The sequence below is a fragment of the Triturus cristatus genome, chromosome 8, assembly GCF_964204655.1.
Source record: "Triturus cristatus chromosome 8, aTriCri1.1, whole genome shotgun sequence".
Taxonomy (NCBI): Eukaryota; Metazoa; Chordata; class Amphibia; order Caudata; family Salamandridae; genus Triturus; species Triturus cristatus.
In genome coordinates this window covers 6,765,415-6,779,258 of record NC_140591.1, presented here as the reverse complement: position 1 = coordinate 6,779,258, position 13,844 = coordinate 6,765,415, and the positions used below count along the sequence as shown (strand labels likewise).

The following is a 13,844-nucleotide window of genomic DNA, read 5'->3' as shown; positions in this document are numbered from 1 at the left end:
AATGTAGGGGAGCCGCCCTCTGCTGGTCGTTAAGCCTCCTCTGTCCTTCTGCGTGGTTAAATATAAGTGTACAGCCTAGGCTGTAGGCCGTCCCTGTTTGTGTTGGATAACCAATCCAGGCGGGCTTGTGCATAGCTTCACACCGTTGACTCTGCTTTCTTCCATCCTTTCCTGGGTATCTATTCCGCCATGGCAGACTTCACTGGCTTAGCTTTTGATGACTCCATGGTGCAAGACGTCTTGAATGCCCCTAGCCTACTAGACACACCGATCTCACAAAACATTACACAGTCAGACGACTGGAACAAACTCTCGACCCTAAAAAGACTCGTACTCGAACCTTGACACACGGCGCCATTAAGACCGAATACCTTAGAGGACATTGTGCTTCCAATGGTCTGATAGTCACGAATGCCCCAAAATGATTCTTGGAGGGTAAACCTTTTAGGAAGGACTGGTCCCTAATAGCGGGCGCTGCCCTAGGGACTGGCTTATCCTCATCATCAGCACTGCAGAAAGGATTTCTGATGCAAAACTTATTGCCATTCAAACCCTTGAAGGCCAAATCAAAACTACCATTCCCTCAAGCCTGGACAAAAAGGGCAACCTTGACCCTGTAAAGAGAGTGCGTTCAAGTGACCCCCTTGACCCTCTAAAGAGAGTGCCTGCAGGTGACTCCCTTGACCCTTAAAAGAGAGTATCTGCAAGTGACTGCCTTGACCCTCTAAAGAGAGTGCCTTCAGGTGACTCCCTTGACCCTGTAAAGAGAGTGCGTTCAAGTGAACCCCTTGACCCTCTAAAGAGAGTGCCTGCAGGTGACTCCCATGACCCTCTAAAGAGAGTGCATTCAAGTGACCGCCTTGACCCTCTAAAGAGAGTGCCTGCAGGTGACTTCCTTGACCCTTAAAAGAGAGTATCTGCAAGTGACTGCCGTGACCCTCTAAAGCAGGGGTCTCCAACGAGTAGCTCGGGAGCTACTGGTAGCTCGCCAGCACCCTCACAGTAGCTCTCAGAGGTGAAGTCAATCCCAGTATCTCATTCAGAGAGTCTATGCAGAGACTCTAAGCATATTAAAAAAGGCAGCACTTCTCATCTGAAGATCTTTAGCCAACCAGCCTACGGCAGGAACTCCTATTAACAATCAAACACGCACTGTGTCGGCCTATTGAGTCTGCCATATGGTCACCTTTATCCAGTCTCGGACTAAGTCACAAGGTGATTAGCCATATGGTAGTCCCCTGCTTTATCAATTTCACCATGTGTGTGAACAATGGGCCATAAATGAAGAGTGGCAGTGGTAGCCTGAGCAGTAATCAGTGCTGACCCAGTAAAGTGTGACTGCAGGAGTCAGTGAAAATGTTTCAGTTGGGTGCATGAGCAGCCAAGGTCTGAGGAAAGTTATGATCCTGAGCAGAGAAAATGAAGAGCCTCCTCTGCATTCATCTATGTGTGCGTCCATTATAAACACTGTTGGTTCCTGTAAGCTACACCTGGTGTCAAGGACTATCAAATGGGTATGCTAGCCCCCATCATATGGGGTTTGTCTGTGGCACAATTGTGTCAGTTCATGGCATAATAGTGCCAATGACATAATTATGGCCATCCTTTACTATTTTGGGTATTCGTGGTCTAGTTATGGTATACTGACAGCCATCAGTGACATATTTAGAGCATGACTGCACTATATTTAGTTGTCCCTGATATAATTGTGGCTGCCCCTGGCATAATAATGACCATGACTAATAATATGGTGGCCATCCTGGTCCTTATAGTGTCCAGACTTGGCACAATTTATACTGGTGGGCATTATTGGAATTATACAGATACCCTCTGTGCTACGGTGCCATGGATTATGACTGTAATACCTGTGCATTTGAAGCAGTCTGTCCATGTGAGGCATTTGTACAAGTGAGTGCCCAATTAAAATGACTAGCTGATGTTCGGGGACTATCTATTTCCTAAAAATGAAAATGTGTATTTTAAAGGCATTTTTTTCAAACAAGGGTTTTCTTCAGGAACATTTAGTTTGTTTGCCCAAAATTTAAAGTAGTGATAGAAAAATCTGTGTATTTTCAGAAATTGAAATGCCGATGAAGACAAAAGATTGCAATTCCAAAATACATTTAAAGTTGATACTTGAAAGATAAGTCAAGCTGAATTGAGGAGACTTGGTTATGTCCTTTGTGCCACAAGGCATGTGAAGATTGGAATGTTACTTTATCAGTCAGGTGGGGGCATTTAGCATTTAATATTGATACATTTTTCCCTAGCATTTCTTCTGGTACTATCACCTGGAATACTTGGGTGGCACTATGATAATCCTGCTTAGGGTGGTCATAGTGTAATGTTTACATGTGCTGTCAATATTTTATAGTGATAACATTTGCTAGTAGCTCAACAGGACTTTCCTTGAGCTGAAGTAGCTCTCAATACAGAAAAGGTTGGAGACCCCTGCTCTAAAGAGAGTGCCTTCAGGTGACTCCCTTGACCCTGTAAAGAGAGTGCGTTCAAGTGACCCCCTTGACCCTCTAAAGAGAGTGCCTGCAGGTGACTCCCTTGACCCTTAAAAGAGAGTGTCTGCAAGTGACTCCCTTGACCCTCTAAAGAGAGTGTCTGCAAGTGCCTACCTTAACCCTGTAAAGAGAGTGCCTGTAAGGGATGCTCTGACCCTCTAAAGAGAGTGCCTGCAGGTGACTCCCTTGACACTCTAAAGAGAGTGCCTGTAAGGGATGCCATTGACTCTCTAAAGAGAGAGCCTGCAAGTGATGCCCTTGACCCTCTAAAGAGAGTGCCTGTAAGTGACACTTGTCGAAGTGTGGCCCTCCCGGTGCATTCAGTGATGCTGCCATTTTGTGCAAACACCCAGGAAGAATTTGCAGGACGTTTGCTGACCAAGAACAATGAATGTGTTTGAAAAGACTATCCTCAGAGACGCCTACAGGTTTGAGACTTAAAGCGTTAATTAGAATCTCAATCTGCCCATTGTGTCCTCAGGCACAGTCGTCTCAATGCCTAGTCTGCCAGGGTGGTGCTTCTAATGCATATCTTCGACTAGATGCTGTACTGCATCTTCCAGCACATTAGCAGAAGCCTCTATGAAGGCAATCAAACGGATGACCAATTGTTGAAATCCACATTAACTCTGCACCAGCCTTGCATCCACGTCGCCCCTTCCACTTCTGATGGACTTTGTTTCCAATCCTCAGGTCATGGTTGATGGCATGGTGTCTGTTGTGGTTCCGGGCTCTGAAGTGGGTGAAGAGGAGGAGATGGAGATGGAAACGTTTCGCAAGGATGGTGGCATCTCGCAGCTCAATGCCACAAGAAGCGAACCTCCTGTAAAATACTACAATCACTTCCCCAGGTAAACTGTGCAACAAATAACACCTCTGAGATGCAGAACATTGTTAAGCATGCTTTCAAGATCCTACAGGCCCATTGGTCCACTCATTGTCAATCAAAGACCAGCCCCTGTCTGGGCAACTAATAGTCCTTGTGCTACGATTCAGACACAGGTGCTGAGAAACTTTTATTTCACCGACAAAGTTTTCCAAAGGTGAATTTGATAAAGTAAAGCCTCAAAGTTTACTGCCTTCTAAAAACTTCGGGCCCGATTCACAGAACTAACTTAAGACAAAATCCTAAACTTACTACCATTTTGGTATTCACAGAAGGCACTTACTCATTTTGGTATTCACAGAAGGCACTTACTCATTTCGGTATTCACAGAAGTTAGGAGTCCTAACTTTAGGACTCCTAAATGCCTTCTGTGAATACCGAAAGTCTTAAAATTAGGATTTTTCTCAATTTAGTAGTCCTAAGTCTAAATTTAGGACTACTAAATTGAGAAAAATCCTAATTTTAAGACTTTCGGTATTCACAGAAGGCATTTAGGGGTCCTAAAGTTAGGAGTCCTAACTATACTACTACTAAACTGAGAAAAATCCTAATTTTAAGGCTTTCGGTATTCACAGAAGGCATTTAGGAGTCCTAAAGTTAGGAGTCCTAAATTTAGGACTACTAAAATTGAGAAAAATCCTAATTTTAAGACTTTCGGTATTCACAGAAGGCATTTAGGGGTCCTAAAGTTAGGAGTCCTAACTATACTACTACTAAACTGAGAAAAATCCTAATTTTAAGGCTTTCGGTATTCACAGAAGGCATTTAGGAGTCCTAAAGTTAGGAGTCCTAAATTTAGGACTACTAAAATTGAGAAAAATCCTAATTTTAAGAATTTCGGTATTCACAGAAGGCATTTAGGGGTCCTAAAGTTAGGAGTCCTAACTATACTACTACTAAACTGAGAAAAATCCTAATTTTAAGGCTTTCGGTATTCACAGAAGGCATTTAGGAGTCCTAAAGTTAGGAGTCCTAAACTTAGGACTACTAAATTGAGAAAAATCCTAATTTTAAGACTTTCGGTATTCACAGAAGGCATTTAGGAGTCCTAAAGTTAGGAGTCCTAACTATACTACTACTAAACTGAGAAAAATCCTAATTTTAAGGCTTTCGGTATTCACAGAAGGCATTTAGGAGTCCTAAAGTTAGGAGTCCTAAATTTAGGACTACTAAATTGAGAAAAATCCTAATTTTAAGACTTTCGGTATTCACAGAAGGCATTTAGGAGTCCTAAAGTTAGGAGTCCTAACTATACTGCTACTAAACTGAGAAAAATCCTAATTTTAAGACTTTCGGTATTCACAGAAGGCATTTAGGAGTCCTAAAGTTAGGACTCCTAGCTTCTGTGAATACCGAAATGAGTAAGTGCCTTCTGTGAATACCAAAATGAGTAAGTGCCTTCTGTGATTACCAAAATGGTAGTAAGTTTAGGATTTTGTCTTAAGTTAGTTCTGTGAATCGGGCCCAGAATATCTAGGCTACATTTCCAGCAAAAACAGTGTTTTTAGAGAGATTGTGCATCTGTTCACATAGTTGACTTCTGGATCAGAAACTGCTTGAGTACTGGCAGGCCCTTGTTCCATACAAGCTGCTCACCTACATTCGTTTTCTCTTTCATATGGTATGGTGACGCCTTCATCATGCTTCACACTCCCAGGTGTCTAGCTGTTTCAGCTGCATAGGGTTGTTTTTTTCTTCAGCTCGCACAAGTCTAAGCACTACACGTATTTGACCTTCCAGCTCTGCAAGCTTTCTCCTATTGCCTCTGCCACTCAGGTTGGAGGTGACCCATGGATCCTCTCAGGAGGCAGCTTCTATCAGTGGATTCTCACATGCTCTTAGCTATCTGTTTTGTCTTCACCACCATTGACATTCAGGAATCACTTCCAGAAGATGCAGTAGAAGGGATTCAGACGTGTCCTGCAGGAAACCCTATATCTGAAAGTGAAACTAGCTCCTTGGGACAGAGCACACATCTGGACCCACAGCAGCCAAAGCTTTTTGATCTGGGCAAGAGCCCACCCTCTGTTCTGGGGCTTTGTTCCAGTATTTCTAATAGGAGATCTTTGGATCTCATGCCAGTGTTACTATCTCCAAGGAGCACCAACATTCCATGTGCAATGGCCATCCACTTCTCACTATAGAACGATCTCCTATAACTGGATGTGGGGTGTCGTGTGCTGGGACAGGCAGTTTGTTTCTGAAGCTGTCCATAATCTGAAGTGTACCGGTGGTGCAAGAGCATCTCTTTACCGGAGATTAGAGTGCATCTCCTTAGCCTGAGGCATGCCTGAGATCAGAGAGGATCTCCGTGACCCGAGATAAGAGTGCATCTCTGTAACCTGAGATCAGAATGCATCTCCGTAACCCGAGATCAGATTGCATCTCTGTAACCGGAGATCAGAGTCCATCTCCGTAACCTGAGATCCGAGTGCATCTCTGTAACCGGAGATCAGAGTGCATCTCCGTGACCGGAGATCAGAGGGCATCTCTGTAACCCGAGATCCGAGTGCATCTCTGTAACCGGAGATCAGAGTCCATCTCCGTAACCTGAGATCAGAGTGCATCTCCGTAACCTGAGATCAGAGTGCATCTCCGTAACCTGCGATTAGAGCGCATCTCCGTTACGTGAGATCAGAGTGCATCTCCGTGACCTGAGGTCAGAGTGCATCTCCGTGACCTGAGGTCAGAGTGCATCTCCGTAACATGAGATCAGAGTGCATCTCCGTGACCGGAGATCAGAGTGCATCTCCGTAACCCGAGATCAGAGTCCATCTCCGTAACCTGAGATCAGAGTGCATCTCCGTAACCCGAGACCAGAGCGCATCTCCGTGACCGGAGATCAAAGTGCATCTCTGTAACCTGAGATCCGAGTGCATCTCTGTAACCGGAGATCAGAGTGCATCTCCGTAACCCGAGATCAGAGTCCATCTCCGTAACCTGAGATCAGAGTGCATCTCCTTAACCCGAGATCAGAGCGCATCTCCTTGACCGGAGATCAGAGTGCATCTCTGTAACCCGAGATCCAAGTGCATCTCTGTAACCGGAGATCAGAGTGCATCTCCGTAACCCGAGATCAGAGTGCATCTCCGTAACCCAAGATCAGAGTGCATCTCTGTAACCCGAGAACCAAGTGCATCTCTGTAACCGGAGATCAGAGTGCATCTCCGTAACCCGAGATCAGAGTGCATCTCCGTAACCCGAGATCAGAGTGCATCTCCGTAACCCGAGATCAGAGTGCATCTCTGTAACCTGAGATCAGAGTGCATCTCTGTAACCTGAGATCAGAGTGCATCTCTGTAACCTGAGATCAGAGTGCATCTCTGTAACCTGAGATCAGAGTGCATCTCTGTAACCTGAGATCAGAGTGCATCTCCGTAACCCGAGATCAGAGTGCATCTCTGTAACCCGAGATCCGAGTGCATCTCTGTAACCCGAGATCCGAGTGCATCTCTGTAACCAGAGATCAGAGTGCATCTCTGTAACCTGAGATCAGAGTGCATCTCTGTAACCTGAGATCAGAATGCATCTCCGTAACCCGAGATCAGATTGCATCTCTGTAACCGGAGATCAGAGTCCATCTCCGTAACCTGAGATCCGAGTGCATCTCTGTAACCGGAGATCAGAGTGCATCTCCGTGACCGGAGATCAGAGGGCATCTCTGTAACCCGAGATCCGAGTGCATCTCTGTAACCGGAGATCAGAGTCCATCTCCGTAACCTGAGATCAGAGTGCATCTCCGTAACCTGAGATCAGAGTGCATCTCCGTAACCTGCGATTAGAGCGCATCTCCGTTACGTGAGATCAGAGTGCATCTCCGTGACCTGAGGTCAGAGTGCATCTCCGTGACCTGAGGTCAGAGTGCATCTCCGTAACATGAGATCAGAGTGCATCTCCGTGACCGGAGATCAGAGTGCATCTCCGTAACCCGAGATCAGAGTCCATCTCCGTAACCTGAGATCAGAGTGCATCTCCGTAACCCGAGACCAGAGCGCATCTCCGTGACCGGAGATCAAAGTGCATCTCTGTAACCCGAGATCCGAGTGCATCTCTGTAACCGGAGATCAGAGTGCATCTCCGTAACCCGAGATCAGAGTCCATCTCCGTAACCTGAGATCAGAGTGCATCTCCTTAACCCGAGATCAGAGCGCATCTCCTTGACCGGAGATCAGAGTGCATCTCTGTAACCCGAGATCCAAGTGCATCTCTGTAACCGGAGATCAGAGTGCATCTCCGTAACCCGAGATCAGAGTGCATCTCCGTAACCCAAGATCAGAGTGCATCTCTGTAACCCGAGAACCAAGTGCATCTCTGTAACCGGAGATCAGAGTGCATCTCCGTAACCCGAGATCAGAGTGCATCTCCGTAACCCGAGATCAGAGTGCATCTCCGTAACCCGAGATCAGAGTGCATCTCCGTAACCCGAGATCAGAGTGCATCTCCGTAACCTGAGATCAGAGTGCATCTCTGTAACCTGAGATCAGAGTGCATCTCTGTAACCTGAGATCAGAGTGCATCTCTGTAACCTGAGATCAGAGTGCATCTCCGTAACCCGAGATCAGAGTGCATCTCTGTAACCCGAGATCCGAGTGCATCTCTGTAACCAGAGATCAGAGTGCATCTCTGTAACCAGAGATCAGAGTGCATCTCCGTAACCCGAGATCAGAGTGCATCTCCGTAACCCGAGATCAGAGTCCATCTCCGTAACCCGAGATCAGAGTGCATCTCCGTAACCTGAGATCAGAGCGCATTGCCGTGACGTGAGATCAGAGCGCATCTCCGTGACCTGAGATCAGAGTGCATCTCCGTGACCTGAGATCAGAGTGCATCTCCGTAACCTGAGATCAGAGTGCATCTCCGTAACCTGAGATCAGAGTGCATCTCCGTAACCTGAGATCAGAGTGCATCTCCGTAACCTGAGATCAGAGTGCATCTCCGTAACCTGAGATCAGATTCCATCTCCGTAACCTGAGATCAGAGTGCATCTCCGTAACCTGAGATCAGAGTGCATCTCCGTAACCTGAGATCAGAGTGCATCTCCGTAACCTGAGTTTAGAGCGCATCTCTGTGACGTAAGATCAGAGTGCATCTCCGTGACCTGAGGTCAGAGTGCATCTCCGTGACCTGAGGTCAGAGTGCATCTCCGTAACATGAGATCAGAGTCCATCTCCGTAACCTGAGATCAGAGTGCATCTCCGTAACCCGAGATCAGAGCGCATCTCCGTGACCGGAGATCAAAGTGCATCTCTGTAACCCGAGATCCGAGTGCATCTCTGTAACCGGAGATCAGAGTGCATCTCCGTAACCCGAGATCAGAGTGCATCTCTGTAACCCGAGATCCAAGTGCATCTCCGTAACCCGAGATCAGAGTGCATCTCTGTAACCCGAGATCAGAGTGCATCTCTGTAACCCGAGATCAGAGTGCATCTCTGTAACCCGAGATCAGAGTGCATCTCTGTAACCTGAGATCAGAGTGCATCTCCGTAACCTGAGATCAGAGTGCATCTCCCTAACCCGAGATCAGAGTGCATCTCCCTAACCCGAGATCAGAGTGCATCTCTGTAACCCGAGATCCGAGTGCATCTCTGTAACCGGAGATCAGAGTGCATCTCTGTAACCGGAGATCAGAGTGCATCTCTGTAACCCGAGATCAGAGTCCATCTCCGTAACCCGAGATCAGAGTCCATCTCCGTAACCCGAGATCAGAGTCCATCTCCGTAACCCGAGATCAGAGTGCATCTCCGTCACCCGAGATCAGAGCGCATCTCTGTGACGTGAGATCAGAGCGCATCTCTGTGACGTGAGATCAGAGCGCATCTCCGTGACCTGAGATCAGAGTGCATCTCCGTGATCTGAGATCAGAGTGCATCTCCGTGACCTGAGATCAGAGTGCATCTCCGTAACCTGAGATCAGAGTGCATCTCCGTAACCTGAGATCAGAGTGCATCTCCGTAACCTGATATCAGAGTGCATCTCCGTAACCTGATATCAGAGTGCATCTCCGTAACCTGAGATCAGAGTGCATCTCCGTAACCTGAGTTCAGAGTGCATCTCTGTAACCTGAGATAAGAGTGCATCTCCGTAACCTGAGATCAGAGTGCATCTCCGTAACCTGAGTTCAGAGTGCATCTCTGTAACCTGAGATAAGAGTGCATCTCCGTGACCTGAGGTCAGAGTGCATCTCCGTAACATGAGATCAGAGTGCATCTCCGTGACCGGAGATCAGAGTGCATCTCCGTAACCCGAGATCAGAGTCCATCTCCGTAACCTGAGATCAGAGTGCATCTCCGTAACCCGAGACCAGAGCGCATCTCCGTGACCGGAGATCAAAGTGCATCTCTGTAACCCGAGATCCGAGTGCATCTCTGTAACCGGAGATCAGAGTGCATCTCCGTAACCCGAGATCAGAGTCCATCTCCGTAACCTGAGATCAGAGTGCATCTCCTTAACCCGAGATCAGAGCGCATCTCCTTGACCGGAGATCAGAGTGCATCTCTGTAACCCGAGATCCAAGTGCATCTCTGTAACCGGAGATCAGAGTGCATCTCCGTAACCCGAGATCAGAGTGCATCTCCGTAACCCAAGATCAGAGTGCATCTCTGTAACCCGAGAACCAAGTGCATCTCTGTAACCGGAGATCAGAGTGCATCTCCGTAACCCGAGATCAGAGTGCATCTCCGTAACCCGAGATCAGAGTGCATCTCCGTAACCCGAGATCAGAGTGCATCTCCGTAACCTGAGATCAGAGTGCATCTCTGTAACCTGAGATCAGAGTGCATCTCTGTAACCTGAGATCAGAGTGCATCTCTGTAACCTGAGATCAGAGTGCATCTCCGTAACCCGAGATCAGAGTGCATCTCTGTAACCCGAGATCCGAGTGCATCTCTGTAACCAGAGATCAGAGTGCATCTCTGTAACCAGAGATCAGAGTGCATCTCCGTAACCCGAGATCAGAGTGCATCTCCGTAACCCGAGATCAGAGTGCATCTCCGTAACCTGAGATCAGAGTGCATCTCCGTAACCTGAGATCAGAGTGCATCTCCGTAACCTGAGATCAGAGTGCATCTCCGTAACCTGAGATCAGATTGCATCTCCGTAACCTGAGATCAGAGTGCATCTCCGTAACCTGAGATCAGAGTGCATCTCCGTAACCTGAGATCAGAGTGCATCTCCGTAACCTGAGTTTAGAGCGCATCTCTGTGACGTAAGATCAGAGTGCATCTCCGTGACCTGAGGTCAGAGTGCATCTCCGTGACCTGAGGTCAGAGTGCATCTCCGTAACATGAGATCAGAGTCCATCTCCGTAACCTGAGATCAGAGTGCATCTCCGTAACCCGAGATCAGAGCGCATCTCCGTGACCGGAGATCAAAGTGCATCTCTGTAACCCGAGATCCGAGTGCATCTCTGTAACCGGAGATCAGAGTGCATCTCCGTAACCCGAGATCAGAGTGCATCTCTGTAACCCGAGATCCAAGTGCATCTCCGTAACCCGAGATCAGAGTGCATCTCTGTAACCCGAGATCAGAGTGCATCTCTGTAACCCGAGATCAGAGTGCATCTCTGTAACCCGAGATCAGAGTGCATCTCTGTAACCTGAGATCAGAGTGCATCTCCGTAACCTGAGATCAGAGTGCATCTCCCTAACCCGAGATCAGAGTGCATCTCCCTAACCCGAGATCAGAGTGCATCTCCCTAACCCGAGATCAGAGTGCATCTCTGTAACCCGAGATCCGAGTGCATCTCTGTAACCCGAGATCAGAGTGCATCTCTGTAACCCGAGATCAGAGTCCATCTCCGTAACCCGAGATCAGAGTCCATCTCCGTAACCCGAGATCAGAGTGCATCTCCGTAACCCGAGATCAGAGCGCATCTCTGTGACGTGAGATCAGAGCGCATCTCCGTGACCTGAGATCAGAGCGCATCTCCGTGACCTGAGATCAGAGTGCATCTCCGTGATCTGAGATCAGAGTGCATCTCCGTGACCTGAGATCAGAGTGCATCTCCGTAACCTGAGATCAGAGTGCATCTCCGTAACCTGAGATCAGAGTGCATCTCCGTAACCTGATATCAGAGTGCATCTCCGTAACCTGAGATCAGAGTGCATCTCCGTAACCTGAGTTCAGAGTGCATCTCTGTAACCTGAGATAAGAGTGCATCTCTGTAACCTGAGATCAGAGTGCATCTCTGTAACCTGAGACCAGAGTGCATCTCCCTAACCCGAGATCAGAGTGCATCTCTGTAACCCGAGATCCGAGTGCATCTCTGTAACCGGAGATCAGAGTGCATCTCTGTAACCCGAGATCAGAGTCCATCTCCGTAACCCGAGATCAGAGTCCATCTCCGTAACCCGAGATCAGAGTCCATCTCCGTAACCCGAGATCAGAGTGCATATCCGTAACCCGAGATCAGAGCGCATCTCCGTGACGTGAGATTAGAGCGCATCTCCGTGACCTGAGATCAGAGTGCATCTCCGTAACCCGAGATCAGAGCGCATCTCCGTGACGTGAGATCAGAGCGCATCTCCGTGACCTGAGATCAGAGCGCTTCTCCGTGAGCTGAGATCAGAGTGCATCTCCGTGACCTGAGATCAGAGTGCATCTCCGTGACCTGAGATCAGAGTGCATCTCCGTAACCTGAGATCAGAGTGCATTTCCGTAACCTGAGATCAGAGTGCATCTCTGTAACCTGAGATAAGAGTGCATCTCTGTAACCTGAGATCAGAGTGCATCTCTGTAACCTGAGATCAGAGTGCATCTCTGTAACCTGAGACCAGAGTGCATCTCCGTAACCTGAGATCAGAGTGCATTACGAACCTGACATAGCTCTCACACCCTCAAGACTCAAAGAGCTAATAGGACACAGACATTGTAATACCACCTCTCTCTGCAGTTCACAATCAAGACTCCGTGACAATGCCAACTCCCTGCTTGCCAGCATCATCAGACATCCAGGGTCAGCATCATCAGACATCTACCTGAATCAGCACCATCATACATATATCTGAATTAGCACCATCAGACATCCATCTGGCTCAGCATCCATCAGACAGCCGTCTGGCTCCGCATCTTCAGACATCCATCTGGCTCAGCATCTTCAGACATCCATCTGACTCAGCAGACAGCCATCTGGCTCAGCATCTTCAGACAGCCATCTGGCTCAGCATTATCAGACATCCATCTGGTTCAGCACCATCAGACATCCACCTGGATCAGCAGCATCAGACATCCACCTGGCTCAGCATCATCAGACATCCGTCTGGCTTAGAATTATCAGACATCCATCCGGCTCAGCATTATCAGACATCTATCTGGCTTAGCATCATCGGACATCCATCTGGCTCAGACATATCAGACATCTATCCGGGTCAGCATCCATCATCTGACATCCATCTGGCTCAGCATTTTTAGACACCCATCTGGCTCAGCATCTTCCGACGTCCATCTGACTCAGCAGACAGCCATCTGGCTCAGCATCTTCAGACATCCATCTGGCTCAGCATTATCAGACATCCATCTGGTTCAGCACCATCAGACATCCACCTGGATCAGCAGCATCAGACATCCACCTGGCTCAGCATCATCAGACATCCGTCCGGCTTAGCATTATCAGACATCCATCCGGCTCAGCATTATCAGACATCTATCTGGCTTAGCATCATCGGACATCCATCTGGCTCAGACATATCAGACATCTATCCGGGTCAGCATCATCTGACATCCATCTGGCTCAGCATCTTTAGACACCTATCTGGCTCAGCATCTTCCGACGTCCATCTGGCTCAGCATCCATCAGACATCCATCTGGCTCAGCATCTACAGACATCCATCTGGCTCAGCATCCATCAGACATCCATCAGGCTCAGCATCTTCAGACATCCATCAGGTTCAACAGCATCAGACATCCATTTTTCTCAGCATCTTCAGGCATCCTTCTGGCTCAGCATCTTCAGACATCCATCTGGCTCAGCATCCACCAGACATTCACCTGGCTCAGCATCCATCAGACATCCATCTGGCTCAGCATCATCAGACATCCCCTGGCTCAGCATCATCAGACATGTATCCGGCTCAGTATTTCAAAACACCCATTTGGCTCAGCATCTTCAGACACCCATCTGGCTCAGCATCCATCAGACATCTATCCAGCTCAGCACCATCAGACATCCATCTGGCTCAGTATCTTCTGATGTCCATCTGGCTCAACATCCATCAGACATCCATCTGGCTCAGCACCTTCAGACATTCATCTTGCTTAGCATCAATCAGACATCCATCTGGCTCAGCGTCTTCTGACGTCCGTCTGGCTCAGCATCCATCAGACATCCATCTAGCTCAGCATCTTTAGACATCCATCTGGCTCAGCATCTTCAAACATCCATCTGACTTAACTTCCAAAAGACATCCATCTGTCTCAGCATCCATCAGACATCTATCTGACTCAGCAT

At 47.9% G+C, this 13,844-nt stretch overlaps 1 protein-coding gene across 1 annotated transcript in view; it reads left to right on the top strand.

Annotated features, from left to right (window-relative positions):
- Positions 1-13,844, top strand: part of SPAG17 (sperm associated antigen 17) — a 1,802,643-nt gene that overhangs the window by 1,362,521 nt on the left and 426,278 nt on the right. The window contains exon 35 of the mRNA XM_085620708.1: positions 3,207-3,364. Coding sequence (XP_085476834.1) covers positions 3,207-3,364 — 158 coding nt within the window. The remainder of the gene's footprint in view (positions 1-3,206; positions 3,365-13,844) is intronic.